This window comes from Lacerta agilis, chromosome 5 (genome assembly GCF_009819535.1).
Source record: "Lacerta agilis isolate rLacAgi1 chromosome 5, rLacAgi1.pri, whole genome shotgun sequence".
Classification (NCBI taxonomy): Eukaryota; Metazoa; Chordata; class Lepidosauria; order Squamata; family Lacertidae; genus Lacerta; species Lacerta agilis.
The window spans coordinates 350650-373484 of record NC_046316.1 but is presented as its reverse complement, the minus strand read 5'-3'; the positions used below and the strand labels follow the sequence as shown (position 1 = coordinate 373484).

The 22835-nt window shown below is 41.9% G+C and overlaps 1 protein-coding gene across 1 annotated transcript in view; it reads left to right on the top strand.

Annotated features, from left to right (window-relative positions):
- CCDC91 (coiled-coil domain containing 91) overlaps positions 1-20571 on the top strand; it is a 116586-nt gene extending 96015 nt beyond the window's left edge. The window contains 1 exon segment of the mRNA XM_033148222.1: positions 20251-20571. Coding sequence (XP_033004113.1) covers positions 20251-20382 — 132 coding nt within the window. The 3' untranslated portion in view covers positions 20383-20571.
- Positions 20572-22835: the final 2264 nt, after the last annotated feature.

Genomic DNA, 22835 nt, shown 5'->3' with positions numbered 1-22835 from the left:
TGTTGGTTAGCAGTAACAATTAATCCCTAATTATTGAATTTCTAGAGTAACTTAATAAAAGACATTGGCTTGGATCCTAAGATAACTTAAGTTCAAGGAAGGGAAGCTCCCCCTCCTCCCTCTCCCCCCCCTTGCAGCCATCTGCAACCCTGAAGAGTTTCTCCAGGTGGTCGTGGGGGGAGGCAGGCTCCTGAGCAATGTGGCATGTGGTGCAGGAGGCTGCTGAGGAAGCAGGGGGGAATAAACTTCCTCAAATTAGCATCTCAGGATCCAACTCACTGTTTTGTTTGCAACAATTTAAAGCAAAAAGATGATTTTAGTAATAATGTGTTTGCATTGTCATATTAAAGGACAAGGTACATGTTTGTGGCACATGGCACGCAGCTATAAATATTCTAAGGTATCCAGGCATGAGAAATTTTGGGAACACCTACATTGGTTACAATGAGGATATTCTTTCAACAGCTGGAATGAGCTGTAGAGCTCCATTTCATACAGAACACACGCCTGCAATTCTGATGATTTTGCACATTGATGTGAAGGCATGGGGCATGGGCTCAGATGAATAGCATGAGCAGGAAATTTCATGTGCTCAGTCAATATACATAGGCCAACTCATACAAATACTTAGGTTGCAGATCTTTCGCATGATGGAGAAAGCATGTGTCAGTATCTGATTTGGGACTATTCATAGGACCATCCCACATGTGAAGCATGATGCCTGTGTCCTGCCCCTTCTTAGGTGATGCTGCCAGATATTCAGTGTACTTCACTGGTGACAGGTCTCCTTCCTGTAAGCAACCCTGTCACCTTAGTGTCCCTTCTCCTTGGCCACCTCTACTCTTATATGGCAAGGGGAGGGTAGGGGACTGTCAGGCAGCATGGGGTGGGGCGTGCTGTACCCTGCTTTCTACAATACCATTTTCCTCTTGATTCTGTTCTTGTAAGTTGTCAAGAAATTGACTCAGTAAATGTCAAAACATTGCCTAATCTCAAGGAATATCCCCTTATCTCTCTAGCAATTGGCTATTTAATGCTTCCATTTAAAAATTTTTTCCATATTTAATTTATTTTTTCATTCAAACCCATTTTGTTCTTCGCTTCTAGTTCTCATAGCATAGCTTAAACTCTTTTATGTCAGCATAGATTTTCTTGTTGACTAAGAAGAAATCAGTTTGTCTGTTCTCCACACATTATGGCTTAAGGTCATATCGTAGCCTGGTTTCACCCACTTTATTTGTCATCTGACTGGTGGATGATTAACCAAAATATATAAATTGGGTATTTCCTGACGTAAGTGAAGTCCTGCACTAAACATTATTCTTGAAATATTCTCTAATTTTAATAAATGTGTGTGTAGCCATGCACTTTCTTACCGTCTTTATAGTCCAAAGTGGGCACACCAAAGTTAAAGCAGAACTATTACCAGAGCTGCAGTATCACTACTGAACAGGCCAGTTAAGCAGATTCTTTAAAATGATGAAATGTTCAGAGTAATGGTTGTTTTTTATGATTTCAAAGTTCAAGACCACCCACAGCTAGTCAAGGGTTAAGTTTTCCCTATTGACTGTGAAACCCAGCTTTCTCTAATAAAATTCTTTCTGTTTCCTGACAACTAAATGAATGGATAAACACGAACTGCTCTGATTAATACATGAGCAATTTCTAACAACTTCAGAGAGCTTGGTTTGGCTCTCATATTGAAACAAAATCCACACTTTGTAAAAAATTCCCATATTATTACTTCTTTATATGCACACCCTTGTCACTTAGCTATCCCTCTGCAATTTAATGGCCAAAGCTTGGCTGAAAGATATATCAGTTGTAATCAAGGTTACTGTGTTCATTTGTATTGCATTGTGAATTCCACTTCAGTGTCTCATAGCCTCTACAGGAGAATAAGACTAAACACACCAGATGACCAAACATATAAAATATCACACTGCCTGATTAATATTAGGAAATAACATTGCTACTTTGCTGGTTCGCTATCTCAATATTCATCAATATAAATCAAATTAATCAGTCATGTCTGCATAGTATTTGTTCTTAAACTAAGTTCCAAGCTAATTACAACCAACCTTTAAAAATACTAGTATTTTTTAAGGCTAATAATTTGATATTACCATACCTGCCTTTTGTGTTGTAGCAGCATCTTACAAGATAGAAAACAAATGTGATTTCCTTAATAATTTGGTGTTCAACTTCTGCCAGCCATCACTCATCAGTAGTTTGGGGTTATGCCCATTTTGGCTTTTAGTGCTTAACTGATACAAATCTTGTTGGTAGGTTAAAGATGAAGGACTCCTTGACTGTTAAGTCCAGTCATAGAATTGGAAGAGGCCACAAGGGCCATCCAGTCCAACCCCCTGCCAAGGCAGGAAACACCATCAAAGCATTCCTGACAGATGGCTGTCAAGCCTCCGCTTAAAGACCTCCAACAAGGAGACTCACCACACTCCTTGGCAGCAATTCCACTGTTGAACAGCTCTTACTGTCAGGAAGTTCCTATCTAATGTTTTAGGTGGAATCTTCTTTCTTGTAGTTTGAATCCATTGCCCCATGTTCGCTTCTCTGGAGCAGCAGAAAACACCTTTCTCCCTCCTCTATTGACATCCTTTTATATATTTGAACATGGCTATCAATTACCCCTTAACCTTCTCTTCTCCAGGCTAAACCTACCCAGCTCCCTAGCCGTTCCTCATAAGGCATTGTTTCCAGGCCTTTGACCATTTTGTTGCCCTCTTCTGGACACGTTCCAGCTTGGCAAGTATCCTTGAACTGTGGTGCCCAGAACTGGACACAGTACTCCGGTGAGTCTGACCACAGCGGAATACAGTGGACTATTACTTCCCTTGATCTAGACGCTATACTCCTATTGATGCAGCCCAGAATTGCATTGGCTTTTTTAGCTGCTGCATCACACTGTTGACTCATGTCAAGTTTATGGTCTACCAAGACTCCTAGATCCTTTTCACATGTACTGCTCGCAAGCCAGGTGTCACCCCTCCTGTATTTGTGCCTTTCATATTTTTTTTTGCCCAAGTGTAGTACTTTACATCTCTCCCTGTTAAAATTCATCATGTTTGCTTTGGCCCAGTTCTCTAATCTGTTAAGGTCATTTTGAAGTGTGATCCAGTGTTGTGTAGTGGTTAAGAGTGGTAGACTCGTAATCTGGGGAACCGGGTTCGTGTCTCCACTCCTCCACATGCAGCTGCTGGGTGACCTTGGGCTAGTCACACTTCTTTGAAGTCTCTCAGCCCCACTCACCTCACAGAGTGTTTGTTGTGGGGAGGAAGGGAAAGGAGAATGTTAACCGCTTTGAGACTCCTTCGAGTAGTGAAAAGCGGGATATCAAATCCAAACTCTTCTTCTTCTTCTTCTCTGGGGTCTTAGCCACCCCTCTCAATTTGGTGTCATCTGCAAACTTGATCAGGATGCCCTCAAGCCCATCATCCAAGTCATTGATAAAGATGTTGAATAAGACTGGTCCCAAGACAGAACCCTGTGGCACCCCACTAGTCTTCTCCCCAGGATGAAGATGAGCCATTGATGAGCACCCTTTGGGTTCGGTCAGTCAGCCGGTTACAAATCCACTGAATAGTAGCATTGTCTAGCCCGCATTTTACCAGCTTCTTTACAAGAATATCATGGGGCACCTTGTCAAAGGCCTTGCTGAAATCAAGATAGGCTACATCACAGCGTTCCTTCATCTACAAGGCTTGAAAGTCTGTCAAAAAATGAGATCAGGTTAGTCTGACATGACTTATTTTTCAGAAACCCATGCTGACTTTTAGTGATTACAGTGGTGCCCTGCTAGACGAATGCCTCGCTAGACAAAAAACTCGCTAGACGAAGGCATTCGTCTAGCGGAAGGCTGCCCCGCTAGACGAAAAAGTCTATGGGGCTGCCTTGCAAGACGAAAAATTTTCGTCTTTTTTTTTTTTCATTTTGCGGAGCGCGGCTGTCATTGCCGATCCGCAAAACGAAAAACCCGCTAGACGAAAATTTTCGCAGAATGAATTATTTTCGTCTAGCGGGGCACCACTGTACAGTGTTCCTCTCTAGGTGCTCACAGACCGTTTGCTTAATGATCTGCTCTAGAATCTTTCTTGGTATTGATGTCAGGCTGACTGGGCAGTAATTGTTTGGGTCCTCTCTTTCCCCCTTTTTGAAAATAGGGACAACATTTGCCCTCCTCCAGTCTGTTGGGATTTCATCTGTTCTCCAGGAATTCTCAAAGATTACTGCCAGTGGTTCTGAAATCACCTCTGCCAGTTCTTTTAATACTCTTGGATGTAGTTCATCTGGCCCTGGAGACTTGAATACATCTAAACTAGCCAAGAATTCTTTTACTACCTCCTTACTTATTCTGGGCTGTGTTTCCCCTGCTGAATCATCTGCTCCATATTCTTCAGGTTTTCTTTTTTGGAGAAGACTGAGGCAAAGAAGGCATTGAGGAGTTCTGCCCTTTCTCTGTCCCCTGTTTGCATTTCACCATCTTCTCCTCTAAGTGACCCCACCATTTCCTTGTTCTTCCTTTTGCTACGGACATACCCATAAAAGCCCTTTTTATTGCTTTTAACATCTCTAGCAAGCCTGAGTTCATAGTCAAAGGTGACTATGGGGTTGCAGCGCTCATTTCGTTTTCAGGCCGAGGGAGCTGGCGTTTGTCCGCAGACAGCTTTTCTGGTTCATGTGGCCAGCATGACTAAACCGCTTCTGGCGCAACAGAGCACCATGACAGAAACCAGAGTGCACAAAAATGCTGTTTACCTTCCCACTGCAGCAGTACCTACCTGGTATTTATCTACTTGCACTGGCGTGCTTTCGAACTGCTAAGTTGGCAGAAACTGAGACAGCAATGGGAGCTCACCCTGTCATGCGGATTTGAACCTACCCGGGGCATACCAGGAGAGGCGGTCCCTTGGGTACGAGGGTCCTAAGCTGCATAGGGCTTTAAAGGTCAAAACCAGCACCAAAATAATGGTGGTTTTCTGAAAAACATTGCCATCCAGTGTCATGAAGTGCCTACAAAATAACTCTCATGTAATGACCTATGTTGTTAGGAGTCCTAAAAATTGAGTCCATGATTTAGCAGATTGCAAACTAGTTTTGAAGAGGATAATAGATGAAATAAAAGAATTAGAGACTTCCGGCGAGGACGCCATCACGGGCGGTCGTGGGTTGCTTCGGCAGCGAGGCGACCCAGGCCGGCCCGGGGGTTGGAGCCCGCTACTGCAAAGCGGGCTCCGGTAAACCGCGGGTCGAGCGTCCCGCAGCTAGGGCTCTCTGGCTAGCCCGCTATAGCTCCGAACCTTCCCTCGTTCCCCTGTAAAGGGGAGTGGGGGTGAAGGGACTACGGAGCTGGGCTGAGGAGACATGCCCCAACCGGACCGGCGAAGCGGCGGCCGCCGCTCGTGGTGAGCAATATCGTTCTACCTGGCAAAGTAAGACAGAAGAAGCCCGTTGGCCGTGAGTACTTTAATATCGGATCTATCTTGACATTTGGCGCTCCGGAGAAATGTCGGAAAGGAAGCCTGTTCTTTTTTTTTTAACAGAATTTATTGACATTTTCACAAAATAACACAAACCCAACCCCACACCTACAAATATCAAAACAAATACAAATACACATATGTCAGGATTCTTCTTCTTATCTGTATACCTTACTAAAAAAAAAAATTCCTAATTCCAAATCTTGACGTTTGACTTCCCCCGCCTATACACCTTCGGTTTTAAAACAGTCACTATTTCCTTAACAACTTTTCTCTATAAAGATTAACTTTACTTAAAAAAGAAAAAACACCTTTGTCTTAATCTTTGCATTATAACCTAAACTTAACCAAATATTCTTACAGCTAAACTTGTTTCTTCTATCATTTATCATGCTGCTTTTAACTTAAATTCAATATCTCCTTACTTATTTAAAATAGACTTGTAATTAACAGACTTCACACTCCGATTTCGGATACCATGGCAGACCATCTATATTATACATTAATGGGTTCAACCCACTCCCCTTCTGTCCATTATCTTCTCCTGTCTTTCACCAGAACCGGATCTCCTATTATATTCTTCTGAATGTCCACAGATCCAAGTTGCACCACACCCAACAAACCCACACCACCCTGCATCGAGCTCCAAGATGTCATCCTCTCCATTCTGAGTTTCTCCGTGCCTTTGTACCATACTCTTCTTCTTGTAGAAATCTTAATTCTGTGTCCCTCGACCCCGAACTGCCACCTCGGAGTCTGGATATTAAAAATCTTTTCCGTTCCAGGGCTACTGCCACCCCCCTGAAATCGGCCCCTGTTCCATCGATTTGCTCATCCATCTCAAACCTCCTTCCCACCATCTTCCAGCTCTTTGCAAAGTTCTGTTTCCATTGAATAAAACTTCGAAAAGCCTCCTCTGTGGAAACAAATTCTTTCCATTTATAATCCCACTCAAGGCTCTAATTTTCGATCAAGCAGTTCCAATTGAAAGACAGTAAGCTTTTCCTCATCCTCCCAGTCCTTCATGCCAACATAATCGCAAAGTCCAACATCTTCGGGGGGAGGTGTGGGTATCAAGTTACGTGTCTGTCTTTTCCTTCCTTTGTCCTCAATTTTTTCCTACGCAGTCCCAAGTCGCCGCCCCATTTCTTCCGATGCCGACAAAAGAGAGGAAGCAGGGAGAAAGAGTATACAGACCAAAACTCAAATGGAGATATTTTTTCCTCAGTTAACCCCCAAAAGGAGATCTCAACAGACTCAACTTTCAAATTCCAAATACTTTCAATTGATTGTTGTAGCAGCAGTCACTTAAAGAGTTAATTTCTTTCACCACCCGAAGGGAGAGAGGCGGGCTGCCTTTCTTCTTAATCCCAGAGCTTTCCCGGAATACAAAGAGTCAGTCAATTACTCACAGCTTCTGGTTTCTTAGCAACTCCTTAATGACAGGTAGAACAGAGACGCTCATCACGGACTTTGCCGCCGCATGTAAACATCCCGGTTGGGGCATGTCCCCTAAAGCCCGGCTCCGTAGTCCCTTCACCCCCACTCCCCCTTTACAGGGGGCGCGGGGGAAGGGTTCGGAGCACAACGGGCACAGCCGGGGAGCCCAGGGCACGGGACGCTCTTCCCGCGCCCCAACCGGAGCCCCGCTATGCGGCTGCAGGGCTCCTAACCCCCGGGATGAACTGGGTGCTTCGCAGCCGAAGCAGCCCACGACCATCCATAATGGCGCCAGCCGCCGGAAGTCCCGAAAGGAAGCCTGTTCTGACTCCCTTTGGTGAAAGAGTAAGTAACTGTATCGATGGTGACTGCTGTTACAGCGGTGGATACAAATGTTTCGAACTTTACAAGCTAGATCGGTTAGACCCCTTTTGGGGATCAAAGTTGGTGGAAATATTTCTTTTTAAAATGGATGGAATGTAATCTTTTCGCCCTGACTCCAGGGAAAATGGCTGCGGAGAATTGTGACAGAGATGGAAAAGTACTGTGACTAAGATGGCAAATATTGAAATTTGATACCCTGTGCCTATTCTACCATGTTGGGCTTTGTTTTTAGCCTGGTTTCAGACTCTGGATTGACTCATGAACAAAGGATCATTTTACTGAAACTAGAATTGCTGAACCAGAAATTAACTTTGTTGAATCAGGATGACAACTTATATCTCACAGGAAAGACTATTCAGAACATTGTTAATATGGAAGAGACCCTTGGCAGGGAGCTAAAGGGAATTATCGAAGTACAAAGCATAATGTTTCTGCAACTCCGAAGAGATGAAAAGTCCTGCTGGAGTGAGAGTCCCAGGATCAGAAGACAATTTACCGGTATATCCAATTTCTGGGTGAGAGCCCAGGAATGATGGGGAAAAGATTTATTTGTCTACAATCAAAAGATGAATGGAATTTTGAAGCGGAGATGCTGGAAAATGAAGATCTGTGTACCCTGATGCTCCCTGCAAGGACTGTAATAGACTATGTCTGGATCTGTGGACTTACAAGAAAAGAGGACATTCTGGAAAATGGATGGGGTGTAAGATGGAGGAATATCTGGGGGGAAGCCCCGAGATGGTGTAAGAAAATGGTTAGAAAAGGGATAGGGTGAAATTTATTAAGGATAAAATTAGGATGGTTTATTATGGTACCCTGAAGCCGGCGTGTTAAGATTTTAAGCTTTTGAACTAGAGAAGAGATATTTGAATTTTTATTTGATTAGCAGCAGTCTAAGTGAAAGAAGATGTTGATTTGATTTGATATAAGAAGTAATATGTTATGTTATAAAGTTGTAGTATTAGTTATTACGAAGTAATATTTGGAATAGATTTGATGTAAAATAAGAAGTGATAGATTATTTTGGAGTAAAAATAAGATCTTAAGAAGTATGTTTAGCTTAGATTTTTAAATGATTTAATTTTAGAGATGAGAAGTTACTAAAGTAAATTAGATTCGGAACCAAAGGGGAGAAAACGGGGGAAGTCACTAAGTAGTGATGTGAACAAGAAAAGTTTTTTTTGTGTGTAAACAAGAATAAGAATTTCTGGTGTATTTTGTTTTGTTGTGGTTTGATTGTGGGGTTTGTGTTTGGGTGTGATGTGTATGGGTATGTGTTATATGGTTCTTTGTTTTGAAAAAACCAATAAATTCTTCTTTTAAAAAAAAAGAAATAAAAGAATTAAAGAAGATTAGCTGTCATTTAAACATTAGGAAGTATATAATAAATTATTTACTAAGCATATGAATTAAAACCAAAAACTTTTCTAGCTCGGATCAAGAGTTACTTTGAGTGCCTCTATATGTGCAGACCGGATTTTAATAGCATTGGCGCAGAATTTTGCCACCATGGCGGTGACATTTGGGTTGGAGTCTGAAAGGAGCCATTTTGTATTGAATTCTTCAACTCATCCAGGGAGTCAAGTATCTTTGAAATAAGTTCATTTCGTAGGTCCCCGTAAAAGTGGCAACGGAAGAATATTTTATCAGTAGTCTCAACTTCTCCAGAGTTGCACGGGCATAGTCTGTCATCTAAGAGGACCCGTCTGAACCTCCCATATAATACAGCTGATGGCAAAATGTGGTACCAGGCCAGGGTGAACACCCTTCTGTAGGATGGTGTCTCAAGTTGAATTCGATACTCGGCTGGATGCGACACGACAGGTATCTCCACTCTTCTGAGGTCGGAAAAAGGGAAACCTTATTTACCGGTAGGTCGTTTTGCCTCTCAGTGTCAACTATCCTCTGCTTGACTATGTTCCTAGCAGTATTATAACCGTGGAAAATGAGATAAGTTGGATGGAGGCCTATACCCAACATCTTATTTTCAATGGCCCTGCTCCAAGAGGATTGAAAATTGTATTTCAGTATCATCAGGACTTTTGAATTATGGTGCTGGAGGAGCTTTTGAATTATGGTGCTGGAGGGGACTCTTGAGAGTCCCATGGACTGCAAGAAGATCAAACCTATCCATTCTGAAGGAAATCAGCCCTGAGTGCTCACTGGAAGGACAGATCCTGAAGTTGAGGCTCCAGTACTTTGGCCACCTCATGAGAAGAGAAGACTCCCTAGAAAAGACCCTGATGTTGGGAAAGATGGAGGGCACAAGGAGAAGGGGACGACAGAGGATGAGATGGTTGGACAGTGTTCTTGAAGCTACTAACATGAGTTTGGCCAAACTGCGAGAGGCAGTGAAGGATAGGTGTGCCTGGCGTGCTCTGGTCCATGGGGTCACAAAGAGTCGGACACGACTGAACAACAACAACAATCATCAGGACTAGGCCCTGTGGGTTAAGATGTAATTTCAGCCAAAGGTTACAAGCTTGTATCCAGACTCTGGCCTCCACATGGATCATTCCTGTTTCTAACCACAGAGCGGCATTTCACAAGCAGGGAGGCATCTGGAGAGCTGCTCTGATGAACTTGGTCTGGACCCTTTCAAGTGGGGTTAGATTTGGTGGAGGGGCACAGAGTTGAGCCCCATGGAGCAGTTGAGCCAGTGCCTTCGCCTCATAGAGCTTTAAGGCCGCAGTTATATAGTGGGCACCTTTGGATCTTAAAACGCTTAGAATTGCTGTAGAGGACTTATGGGCTTCAGCCGCTACATGAGTTATATGGGCTTTCCTTAGCCCTTTGTCGTGGAAAACTATACCTAAATATTTGAAACAATGAAGTTGTTCAATTCTTCGTCTGTTTATAATCCATAATCAAATCTTGGGAAGTTTAGCAAAAGACATTACTTTAGTCTTTGGGTACTCTTGGCAGTATTCACCAGCGCCCGAAGCGCCCGTCGTAACCCAACTGGAGTCCTCATATAGAAGTATGGATATTGTCCTATCTGCCAGTGGGTGGAAGTCTGTGGGTGTGGGTGGAAGTCTGATTTCGATAGTTTTGATATAACATCATTGATAAAATAATTGAATACTGAAGGGGCTAATACACATCCTTGCTTGACTCCCCGCTGGGTGGGCACCGAACACGTCAGATGGCCCTGCTGGGAACAACACACCATGAGATTTGTGTTCGTATATAACATTTGTATAAGCTGGAGTAGGTGGGGATCAGTTGATGAGGATACCAACTTTTCCCAGAGCTTAATTCGCGAGATGGAATCAAAAGCAGTTTTTGGGTCTATAAAGGCCGCGAACAGGGAAGATTTATTGGCTGTGTATTTCTCAATTAGATGTTGTAGAACTAGGCAGTGGTCTGTGGTCGCTCTTCCTTTTCAGAATCCTGCCTGTTCATCAGCAATTTGGGACTCCACCTCAAGCCATTCCTGTAATTTATCTTTAAGGTGAAAAGCATACAGTTTACTCACTGTATTAAGTAGGCTTATTGGCCTACTTAATCATCATCTTACTGTTCTCATTGTCTGAAATGATTCCATGATCTAGTTTTAAATTATGAAAGTTCCCAATCTCCTAAATCCATCGGATTTAGGGAAGACTATACAGCTAAAACTATGGGGAAAACTTTGGAAAGAGTGGTGGAGATTTACAGCCTCAGAGGGGATAAAAGAAAATATGATTAAAATGTTTTATAAATGGTATCTTACACCGGTTAAAATACATAAGATGTATAAAACAAAAGATAATTTATGCTGGAAATGTGGAAAAGAAATAGGGATGTTTATATATGTGGTGGCACTGTGGTAAAATTAAAAAAAATGGACTCAAATTTTTGAAGAAATTAAGAAGATATAGAATATAATATTTAAAAAAATCCAGAAGCTTTTTAAAAAGGTATATTAGATGAAGGAATAAGAAAAGAGGATGAAAAATTATTTCTCTGTGGTAGCGGCAGCAAGGATACTGATTGCATCATACCTCAAGACACAAGAACTGCCAAATATACAGGAATGGCAAGAGAAATTATATAGCTACCTGGATCTCGCAAAACTAACAGAATTAGTAAGAGGCGGAAGTAATCAAAAATTTAATCAAAGTTGGGAGAAATTCGGGGTTTATATGAAAAAACAGTTCCCTAATATAAAAACTTGGATCCATTTTTAATTTTCTGTGTCGGTAATAAGGGGGAGGAAAGACAAGAGGTTAATAAATCTACAAGAAGCTTGGTTAAGTGGTTAAGGAAAGCAGCATCGAATAACTTAGTTAAATAACTTGAGAGGAAGGCAAGCAGAAGCCTAAGAAGTTGGCAAAATTGAAAGTCTACAACAGGTATTATGATTTATGATTAATTATGATTTATTTAATGGAAGTAGCGGATATTGATTTGTTACTAATAGAATGAACGAATATGCATGATTTGTTTTTGTTATAATTTATTTAGGATTTATTTGGTGTATTTTGTTATGTTTGCTATTATTAGGTTTAGGTTTTTTCTGTGTTGTCTGTTTTGTTTTGTTTTGCTTTTATTGTATGAATGTTATAATTTTCAATAAAGAATTTATATTAAAGAAAGAAAGTTCCCAATCTCCTGCTCCGTGCTGTTTGTTACTTTAGGAATGCTAAGCTTGGGGCTAATATCTCTTACTTCAACATGCATTATATATATTTTTGATCTCCATGTTTCGTTTGTAAGGTCTGCTGTAAACACTGACAGCATGCAACATGGATTTGGCTATGCCTGTTCAGCAATCCTTTTTATCAGATGCAGATTTGGCAGCAGATATTTTGTACCTCTGTAATCTCAAGACTGTCCATATGGGACTGATCTGGAGAAACTGTTTCTGCTGCTGTCAAAGGTGAGAACGCATCTCCTTTGGGCCCCAGTTATAGTATACAACCAAAGAATGTCATTGCCTCCTATTATCCCCCCCTGCACAGTTCAAGATGCCATTCTTTAAAAAGTTCCACATGGCGTGGGCTCCCAGAATACCTAAAATTCTCATTCTAGACTCTAGGATAGACCAAGGGCAATAACGATATATCCTTTGTCAGATTTAGGCAATAAGGGGAGCCAAGTATGAATTCTCAGCAGAATATTCTGCAGCTGTGAAACTCTCCTTATGGAAACTCACCCAAGGCCAAGCCTGAGCATATTACAGAAACACTACAATTCTTCTTCATTGGGGTTGGCTGTTGTCACTGTGATAAAATGGATTTGTGCATCCTGTTCTACCTGGTGAGAGAATTTCCAGTTAGTTGAAATCTCAAATTACTTGATGTTAGCTAGGAGGGACGACTTCTTTCTTTCTTTTATGCTATCCCATTTACTCATACTGGCAAAGGCTGGTATTTTGCCACCACCCTCCAGAAAGAATATAATGAGCATATTTCAGGAAACACTTCTGCATGTTTCATCACTTCATTAAGAGGCTATGAAGTCTTGTTTTTGGTGAGTTTCTGCTAGCCACTTGGGGCATGATGTATGGAAAATCAGGATAAAAATGGTATAATAATAGTAGAATCATGTAGTTTGAAGGCACCTCAAAGTCCATCTAGTCCAACCCCCGTTGTGACCCATTGCTCTAGCTTCCTCATCTTCAAGTGAAGAGGCTGTGGATACAGAGGACATCCTCAGGACAAATCGTCAAAGCTTCCAGGACTGGAGGAGCATGTGATGCCAGTACTTCTCCAGCCAGAAGCAGTTAAGTTGCCTTCTTCAGGCTCCAGTTCATTGTGGCCCACAGTCTCTCCAACACCTAGAAGAGATGGAGTCCCTTTAAGAGTAAGAACTCCGCCATTAGTGGGGTGGAACCAGCTGCTCAGAGTCTGGGTTTGCTGGCTGTTGAAGCAACATTGATTTGTCTTGCCTGATATCCAGCTTTGGTCATGCGTAGATCTATCCAAGATGCTGTCCACCTTGTGGTTTGCTTTTCTTTTCTTTTCTTTTTCAACCTTCACCTCTGCTTTGCCTGACCTTGCCTTGATGGAACCTGAGTTTTGCTTGACTTACAAGATGCTGAACTGGGGGCTAACAGTATGTGGAACTTGTATCCTTGAAATCAGGGTCCAGGACACTTATCCTAAATCTGGGCCCCCAGTTGGGGGGGCACTGCTTGAGACAGAACACTGTACTGATGCAGAAAATCTGCTGCTCAAGCAATCTCCGATAGGAGGTCATTTTACTGTGGCCAAAACTCTGGCTCCTGGGAGCCCTGCTGAGCGTAAACTAATTACAGCAAGGAAGATGGGATTCCTTCCCCCTCCCATTTAGTCCGTTTTAGTAGTATAACACAACAGGTGTGTTTGGAAATCAAAAATACCACATGCAAGCTGGATTTTTCTTTTTATAGGGTAAAGTAATTTTCTTCTTAAGTCATGTCCATGGATTTGGTTCTGTGAAATTTAGACATCAGTATAGTTCCCCTCTGTGTCTGAGGTCCAAGGGTGTATGGACCTTCCAAAATGTTGCTCTCTGAAACCCCTTCTCCTGACACTTAACTTACATCCAGTTATTTTCCTTGGGAACTCTAGACTCGTGTCTGTTATTCCTTGCTATTGTACATTTGAAAATACATCTATTGTATTCAGGGTTGTATTCAGTGTTAATTCTTCTTAGAGTTGACCCATTGAAATCATGGTCCATTAATTTCAGTTAGCCTACTCTGAGTTGGACTTCATTAGATAGAACCCTGTATGTACTCCTAACTGAAATGATGATCATCTAAATCTAAACAGGGAGATCAGTGCTTACATAGAGTGCAGACAGGAATTGAGGGAACATGCTTAGCATGGAGAAGGTCCCTGATGGCATCTCCAAGTCAGATGATCTGAGGAGCAGTTGACTGGGAACAACCTCTGCTGAGACCCTGGAGGAATACTGTGCTAGAGGAACAATGGTCTGGGGGTGAGTCAGCTTCCTGTGTTACCAAAAACATGAGGAAACGTTCCCACTTACCTGTGGGCAAAATACATTTTGTCACAATTGCCAGTGACCTTGTGCAAAACCATGAGTCATTCAGGTTCTTTAATAATTGTGAAAGTTCATGTTTCAGACAGTCAGAGTTTTGGTTTGTGTTTTTTGGAGAACTGGACTGCTTGTGAATTGTACCCAAGTTATAAAGATGCAAGCCAATAATTGTTGACCTGAGCCCTTTCGTACTTTTGCCAATAAAACAGTTGTGGGAACTAGGCTGCATTCCACACTGACCATGAAACCATATTTATTGCAAAACTTATTGTGTTGAGGTCAGTAATAAAAAGCAGAGAGATTCTCCTCTTCACCCACTCTGTGTGCATTGTTGTTGAGGAAAAGGGTGGAAAGGGTTCATGGTTTTTTTCTTTATCCCTTTCTTCTACAAACATGAAAAAAGAAGTTTCTAAGCAGACAGTTTGGACAATGTGAAAAATAATCCTGTGCGCATGTGTTTGAGTTTAAAATTTGAGTGTTGCTATCTCTTTTCCCATTTCTGTGATTTAATATTACTGAACAACAAAAAGGATCCTTGCTCTTCTTGTTCCTTAGTAGTTGCATTGGCACTGGATGGAGGCCTCAGCTACAGGCTAACATGCCAGCAACTGACTGCGGTGGGCAAACTTGAAGATTTAATTTCAGAAAGTGTGTTTGTATTTCCCAGAGGCACCACGTTAATGATAGTCCTCCAAGCCCTGCATTTACCACCAACACATGTTAACAGACCTGGTTCTTGGTGCTTTTAGAGAGAGTGGTGACACATAGAGTGTTTTTAAATAATTTTTTCACTCATTTGTTTGTTTGAACTTTCTGCATTGTTCTGTTTCTTTCCCACCCTCCCAAATACTTTAAAACCAAAAGCAATAAATAATAATAACACATTGGACTGATGTCACATCCAAATTTGAGAATAGAATTCTATAATCTATCTGCAGTTGGAGAAATGTGTAATCAAAACCCTAGAGCTCAAAGCATTGTAAACACCAGACACCACAGAACACAGATTGGCCCAGCTGATACATACAGAGGAGGTCTACAAGTGAGACGGGGTCGCTCTACTCGTCCTCAGCATGACCTTGTGGCCACCATGCTAGTGCCAAGAGCGACAGTGCAGACAAGGTCACAGAGAGTTCCTGAGCTCAGTTTCCTGCTCATTCAGCTAGGCCTGTTTTGTGGCTTTCATAGGATTAAAGCAACATTACATGGAGCATTTTCATGCTGCTGGCTTACCCTAGCTCAAAAGCAATGTTAACCCAGAAGATTAAATAAGGGATTTGTGAGAGGTTGTAGTGTAAGACGAGTCTGTGCACCTGGCTGTCCTTGAAGAAGTCCAAATGAATCTAAAGAGAAGAGAGAATTGGATTTTTCATACTCAAAAAGTTGAATAGGCATTAGAAATGTCACCTCTGTGGATTGTAATATTAGTGACATGGCCCTTATTGCATACACATGTAGTTCACCCACAGATACACACCATGCCATTTCCCCCAGCTCATTGCTCCTCAAGCAGCACACTTCTTCCCACTCAATAAGGAGGCAGGGTAAAGGCCCTCCCCTCTTTTACATACTAAATATCTTTTCGAAGCAGTAATATTAAGGAAGTTAAATCTCTAGTCTTCTTCTAGTCTACCATCCTGCCTCCTTATTGAGTGGAAAGAAGTTTTGCTGGTCCCATGCCATGGAATACTCTTCCAGCAGAGATGTGGCTGGTTTCCTTGCTTTGACTTTTAGATGGCTCTTGAAGATTTTTTTTTAAATTCCAACAGGCCTAAGTGGTTGTTCAGAATTTCCTTCAGTGGCTAGTCATTTCAATTATTGTTTTGTACTCCTTTTAATGGGTTTTATATTGCGGTACACCACCTTATATTTTATGAGATGGTGGATATATAAATACTAGTATGAATAATTAATGCATTCACTGGATGCCTTGTTCTTTCACTGAAATTATGGGACTACAGGTCATTTCACATGTTACCCTCATGATGAGAGATCAGATATAATAGTCTCCCTTCCCCCTTAACAGCAGCCATCACCCCATACTCTATCAAAACTGCTTTTGAAGCTCCATCCATATTTAAAAATCCATTTGCCTCCCTCTTTTAATGTGTTTTCATTTAAATAAAATAAGGAAGGAATACAATAATGCGGCTTCCAACAGGAGATTAAAAATACATCAAAACATCAGTCATTAAAAAAAAAACTTCCCTAAACAGGGCTGCCTTCAGATGTCTTCTAAACATCAGGTAGTTGTTTATTCCTTTGACATCTGATGGGAGGGCATTCCACAGGTCGGGAGCCACTACCGAGAAGGCCCTCTGCCTGGTTCCCTGTAACTTTACTTCTCACAGTGAGGGAACCGCCAGAAGTGATGAAAGCCATGTTAAAAAAAATGACAGGTAAGACCATCATAAAAACCATCATTTCTGCCCCACCACCATTACACAGCCCCATACAACATTCCTGTTTTGACTGGGACATCCGATTATCAGAAGCTGTCCCAGCTTCTGATCCCAGTCCTGAATATCCTATTTTGGCTCCCTCTGCTGCAAACCACTGACATGCTTCTGGAAGCTGCAGCCACACTTCCAGAAGCTCTGAAAGCGCAGCACCTGCTTCCAGAAGTATGTTGGTGGCAGAAATGGGGTGGGTGGCAGTGGTGGCAGCATGATTGGGCAGGCAGCAGAGGGTGGGCAGTGGCAGGATGGTGGTGACCCAATGGTTGTGTGTGTGTGTGTGTGTGTGTGTGTGTTTGTGTGTGTCCCAATTTGTCCTTCCAAGATGTTGGAGTATATGCAGCCCTAGACAGGTGCAGGGACCCTCAATGTATGGGGGTCTACTGCCCCACCTGAGCAGAGTGGGTGGGTATATTTCATAGAATTGTAGAGTTGGAAGGGGATCTTGAGGGGCATCCAGTCCAACCACTTGCAATGCTGGAATCTCAACTAATGCACCCATGATAGATGGATGAAGCTGCTTCTCTTCCTTTATTCACACTGTCTTCCAGCCATGTAATGACCAGTCAAAAAGGGAACCCCTGTGTTGCAACTCGAACGAGAATAAAAAAACAGAGCAACACGAGACCAAACATGTAACATGAACTCAAAGAGCTTTAGTGATGTCAATGATCAATATAAGCATTCAAAGGGAAATTCATCCTGATAATATGACAAAATATATGCGTGTAAATAGTCTCTGTATGTGGCAACATAAATGTAGTATTCCAGCAAAGCCGAAACGGTGAAGAAAATTAGTGAATGATCTTCCAACGGACAGCGTTTCCGGATAAAGTTCACTGTTTCGATGTTACTTCTTCAGCAGACGTATGATAAATTTAAAGCCCATCTTGTGCATAGAAAGCATGCTAAGGGACAGTGCTCATAATATATGTAGACACTGCTTGTGTTCTTCTTGCTGCCGCATGGGACAATGCATGAATTAGACGTTTGGGTTTAGTAAGTAAATATTTTAAACTTACTTAAGTATGTGATCTGTTCATTGCTGGAGAGGTAAAGAGACCAAACAGGATATGCCAAAGGACACAACAACCATGCTATGCTGCTAGAGGCTCTCTCCTACTGGCATGTGTGCAAAGCCCCATGTTCCGAATCCAGGCACCCAGCTGACTCTTTTGTCAATTACCCACAAGTGGGTCAGATCTAGTTTTCACCTTCCATAGTTATGAGGATAAATAGAAAAGAAGATTCTTGAATGCCACCTTGGAGGAAAATGGAAGGGATATATATGTAATACTACTGTAGAATATTAAGAATAAATAGTCTATATCCAGCTTGCCTATCTCTGATTTGAATTGGGTGTGAAGTCCTGGCGGGGGGGAGGGGGGACTTAAAAAATTAAACAAAAAAGATTATGGGATACAACCAGAATATTGAGGCTTACAAAATGGACTTTGACTGTGGGTCCTTCGAAATCCGTATGTGGTTGCTTGATGGGACAGGCTAGCCTGGGTGGAGTGTTGACGGAGTTCTCTGCAACATCCTACTTTTTCGCAGCCGTTTGGAATCCCACTGATCCATCAGCCTCCGAGGGCGGACCTTCCTAATAGGTCCTCTGCCTCTGTGGGTGGGAAAAGGTGCTGACATCCTAAATCTCAACAGGAAGTGATCTGACCATGACCAGGGACTGATGTCAATGTCCCCCACCTTCAAATGTCCCCCACCTTCTCTTCCTGCCCAGTCGAGAAAACAAGATCCAGAGTGTGGCCTGCCATGTGTATTGGCTATATATGCTCACCATGACTTTGTAACAACTAAAGCCAAACATTCTTCCCCATAATTCATGCAGTATTGCATATGCAAAAAGAGGCACTCCTGGGTATCGGTTGAGGGGTGGGAATTTCCTGTTCAGCCAGAAGAAGCATTAGCTTGTCCCATGATGATCTGGAGGGGGGTGGGTGGGACAGGACAGCTGCTCCAGAGAAAACTATGGGGAAAGGAGGTGGCACCTGACATTAAGGCAGGCCCTATATGCCTCTCCTGTTGTCTTGCCTTTCCTGTGGAACACCACCATCTCATCCTTCCTTCGCAGAAGGAGGTGCATATGAACAGTTTTTCTGACCACCTTGCTTTCAGTAAAACATAATAAGAATTATATTACAGGAACAAGATAAAAAAATTGTGATAGTGTTCTTGTTCCATGAGCAACTTGATCCTTGATCCTGCATGTGCCCGGAGCTGCAGGCAGGCGTTCTCGTGATCCAGCTTGGCCACTTGCTGCTCAGTCTTCTCCTGCAGCTCCTGCTGCATCTTGACAATTTTGTTGAGTTCCTTGAGGTACTCCGCTGCTTTGCTTGGGTTCTCTGCTGGGGTCTTCATGGTCCCAGCCAAAGCACTGAGAAGGCTGGTGACGGCCTTACGCTGAGCTTGACTGCAAGTGCTAAAAAGGGACAGTGCCAAGCTATGCCAAGGCACCAGTCCAACTACACCTTTCCCCCCTTTTCTTCTGCACAGTTGCAAGTCAGCTTCTTTACTAGGGAGCACCGACACAACTGCTCTTACTTTGAGCCACCCTTGCTACAGCTCTCAGCTGGGCTCACTGTGACTGCGCTACACCCAGAGGGTCCAGCTGTTCTGCAGAGCCTCTTAACCTCTTAAGGTTTTGTGAATTGATTCAGTACTTTGTTAAGTTTTGTTTGCTACATTTGGGAAAAAATGAATGTTTCAATAGAGTACCAATCTAGCAGCCTGGTATTAATGGAATATTTGGAGCTACTCCAATGTTGTTACTCATCTTTCTGCTTGCTACACATAACAAGCAACTTAATTTTATAAAACAAAAGCAGAAAACAAATACAATTCCCTGGGAATCACTTAAATTTGATTTATATGCGGTAAAGGGAACAAAAGTGTCATATTTATTCAGAGATCATATTAAAGGAATTCAGTAGCTAAGGAGAATGAAGGAGTGAACCACATGTATTCTAAAATGTCATTTAAAACATATTATTAAAAAATACATAGCTTGCTTCCTAGTTAAGAAATTTGACAACACCATTAGATAAGTGGAAATCCTGTTGATGGTTACTTATCTTCTGACTCAATTTGCAGGAACAGCTAAGATGATCTAAATCAACTGCTTGCCTTGTAATGATGAAATATCTACGTAGGCTCACAGATTTAGGTTTTTTTCTCTCTTGCATATTTGAAGCTGGAAGGAAATCAGCCATTGGTCATGCTTTCTAATATGCAACATACTGAATTCCCACAAACGTCCAGTGGGTTGTATCTAACTAAGTCCTCCATAGAGTGGACCTATAATGGGCCTGAGTTGGTTAAAGCCATTAATTTTATTGGATTTACTCTAAGTAGAACTAGCACTGAGTGTAGAACAGCTGAGTGTCATTTAATAAGGCAAAGTGTTCACTGATTATAGTTGCAATTTTTTTCTTAATACAGATTACTTTTCTAAGTATATTTTTCTTTTGTCCTGACAGATTGATCAAGTTATCCGTCAACGTAGCCTATCAAGTCTGGAACTGTTCCTCTCTTGTGCACAGAAACAACTGAGTTCTTTATTACATGAAGAATCTACATCCGATGCAGAACAAAATAAACTGTCCCTCTAAAATCACAGAAAATTATGTAGTTACTAAACTAAATGCTGCAGATGATCATTCTAAGACACTGAGAATTGAGTTACTGATTCAAGATTAATCAGACGGCCTTATTTGTTTTAGTCTTTGATTTTCACTTTCATGGCCATATGAAATCTAGTCAAAGGATGTCTCCAGCGATAAAGAGTTTTACAATGGCAACTTGTTTTCACAAGAGTTTCATTAATGGCTGAAGAATGCAGTAACTGACAAGTCCCCGTTGAATAACTTTAGTATCACATTCTTTGAGAAAAAGCTCATATGGTTGCTCATTTAGAACTCTATACATGTTATTTATCGCTCTGTTAAATGGATGTAGAATCTTATTTCTCATTCCAAATCCATTTGACTTGAAGCAGGAGGTGGGAAACAGTACCGTTTTCTTCTGGAAACACAAGGGGTCATATCCGAATTAAGTCATACAGAGAGCAGACTCACTGAACCAGTGGACTTGACTAACCTAATTTTATTGATTTCACTGGATGTGCTCTGGTTATGGATTAGTCAGATAGCACCCATTGGATCTTCAGGTCAACGAAATAGTAGAAAATGATCTTAGATGTCTCCCTCATTCTTCAAAGATAGTGCCTAGGATCCAAAGAGCTTGTTTATTATTTATTCCCAAGTTTGGCAGACCTAGTAGGATTTTTTTTTTACACAGAAGAGAGCTTCCTCTGTTTCCAAAGCAGGTGTGGCTTACTCCCTAGTTAAGGTAGTTAGGATTGCTGCCTTAGTGTATTTAGCTAACTATTTTGAAAGTGAAAGAACACATCTAAAGGGTTCTAGATTCTCAAATCAAGTCAAATGAGAAGGTATTGAAGATATCTGTTTGTTTTCACATATGTATAATGTAATAATTCATGAGAAATCATTGCACAGATAATGTTATGTCACTTGTGTATTTTAAACTCTCTTAACTTCATTGCATTTAGTAATAAATAAAGTTTCCAAAAATAAGATAATAATAACTTACATGCTGAAATATTTAATTCCTAGTTTTTCTATGCTTTTTATATTAGAAGTTATTCTCACTTTTCTTTATCATTTTTATAAGTTTTTTCAGAAAAATACTGTTACAAAATTTGTGTCCCTGCCCCTCTCTGCCAAGCAGTGGCAAGAGCCCATGGGGTCCCAGGCACCCGCACAGGATCTGTGTCCCTTTAGAGAATGGAAGACTCAGTGGAGACTGTTGTGCTTTAAGAAATATGGTTTACCTCACCTATTTATACCTTCAGTCTGCATGGAGGGAATCTGTATCTTATGGCATACACATTTCGAGAGGCAGCAGTGCAGGCAACCTTCGGCTGCTTTCCTCAAAGATGGATCTCCGCTCGCTCTCTCCTCCTTCCCAGAAAACCCCTTGCTTGAAAACTCCATTTTCCTGTCCCTTCAAATGTACACCCCATCACTCACACACACACACACACACACACACACACACACACCCCAAGCTAAAGGATTCCTCTCCTCAATGGCCCATCGACACCTTTTGCCATGTTAGGTTTGCTTTTCACTAAGCCAGCCGGGCTGGTTTGCATAAACCAGCCTAGAAATTCCTTTGCCGCTTGCATTCTCCTTTCATATCACAAATAACCAAAACCCAACCTAGCAGTTCAAAAGCATGAAGTGCAAGTAGATAAATAGGTACTGCTCCGGTGGGAAGGTAAACAGCATTTCTGGGCAATGCTCTGGTTTGTCAGAAGCTGCTTAGTCATGCTGGCCTAAGCACATAAAGCACATGACTACAGGTGGGAAGGGGAGAGAGGAGAAAAGGTGCTTTCAACCCACACAGTGTTTGTGCTTGCACCAGTTAAAGCCACCTTCTCCCCATCCCAGTCTTGTCTTCCAGACTGAACTGGCATCTTTGGGGTGGGGAGAGGAGTCACCTGTATCTTCCCTGCTTTCAAGCAGGACAAGGAAAGCGCACCTCCTCGAATGCCACAGTAGGGGAAATGTCCATCAATATGGAGCAGGCCACCCAGTATTACGGTACTATTCATCAATCTTACAGCAAATAAAGAAGCAGGAATCTGGAGTTAATCCTGATAGCTCCCCAATGGTCTGATTTTCAGACTCCACACATCATAGAATAGCAAGGTTGGAAGGGGCCACAAGGGTCATGTAACCCCTTGCAATGCAGTAATCACAGGTAAGTGTCCTGCTAGCAATGTGCTCACACTGGAAACTACCAAGATGAATGGTTCTTACCATTCAGCAGCAGTATTTCAACAGACAGATTTTCCAAACTGTAGTACTTAGATTTTGAACAGGAATGGTTTGAAGGGCTTTGGATACCCTGTAGATATATTTACTGGGTACTTTTCTGGCCTCTTGGTGCCTGGCACTTAGGAAGCCTTCCTGATATAGTTCAAGGATGGCAAAATCTCAGGTAGGTTGCTCAAAAAAATGTTCTGGAAATTTCACAA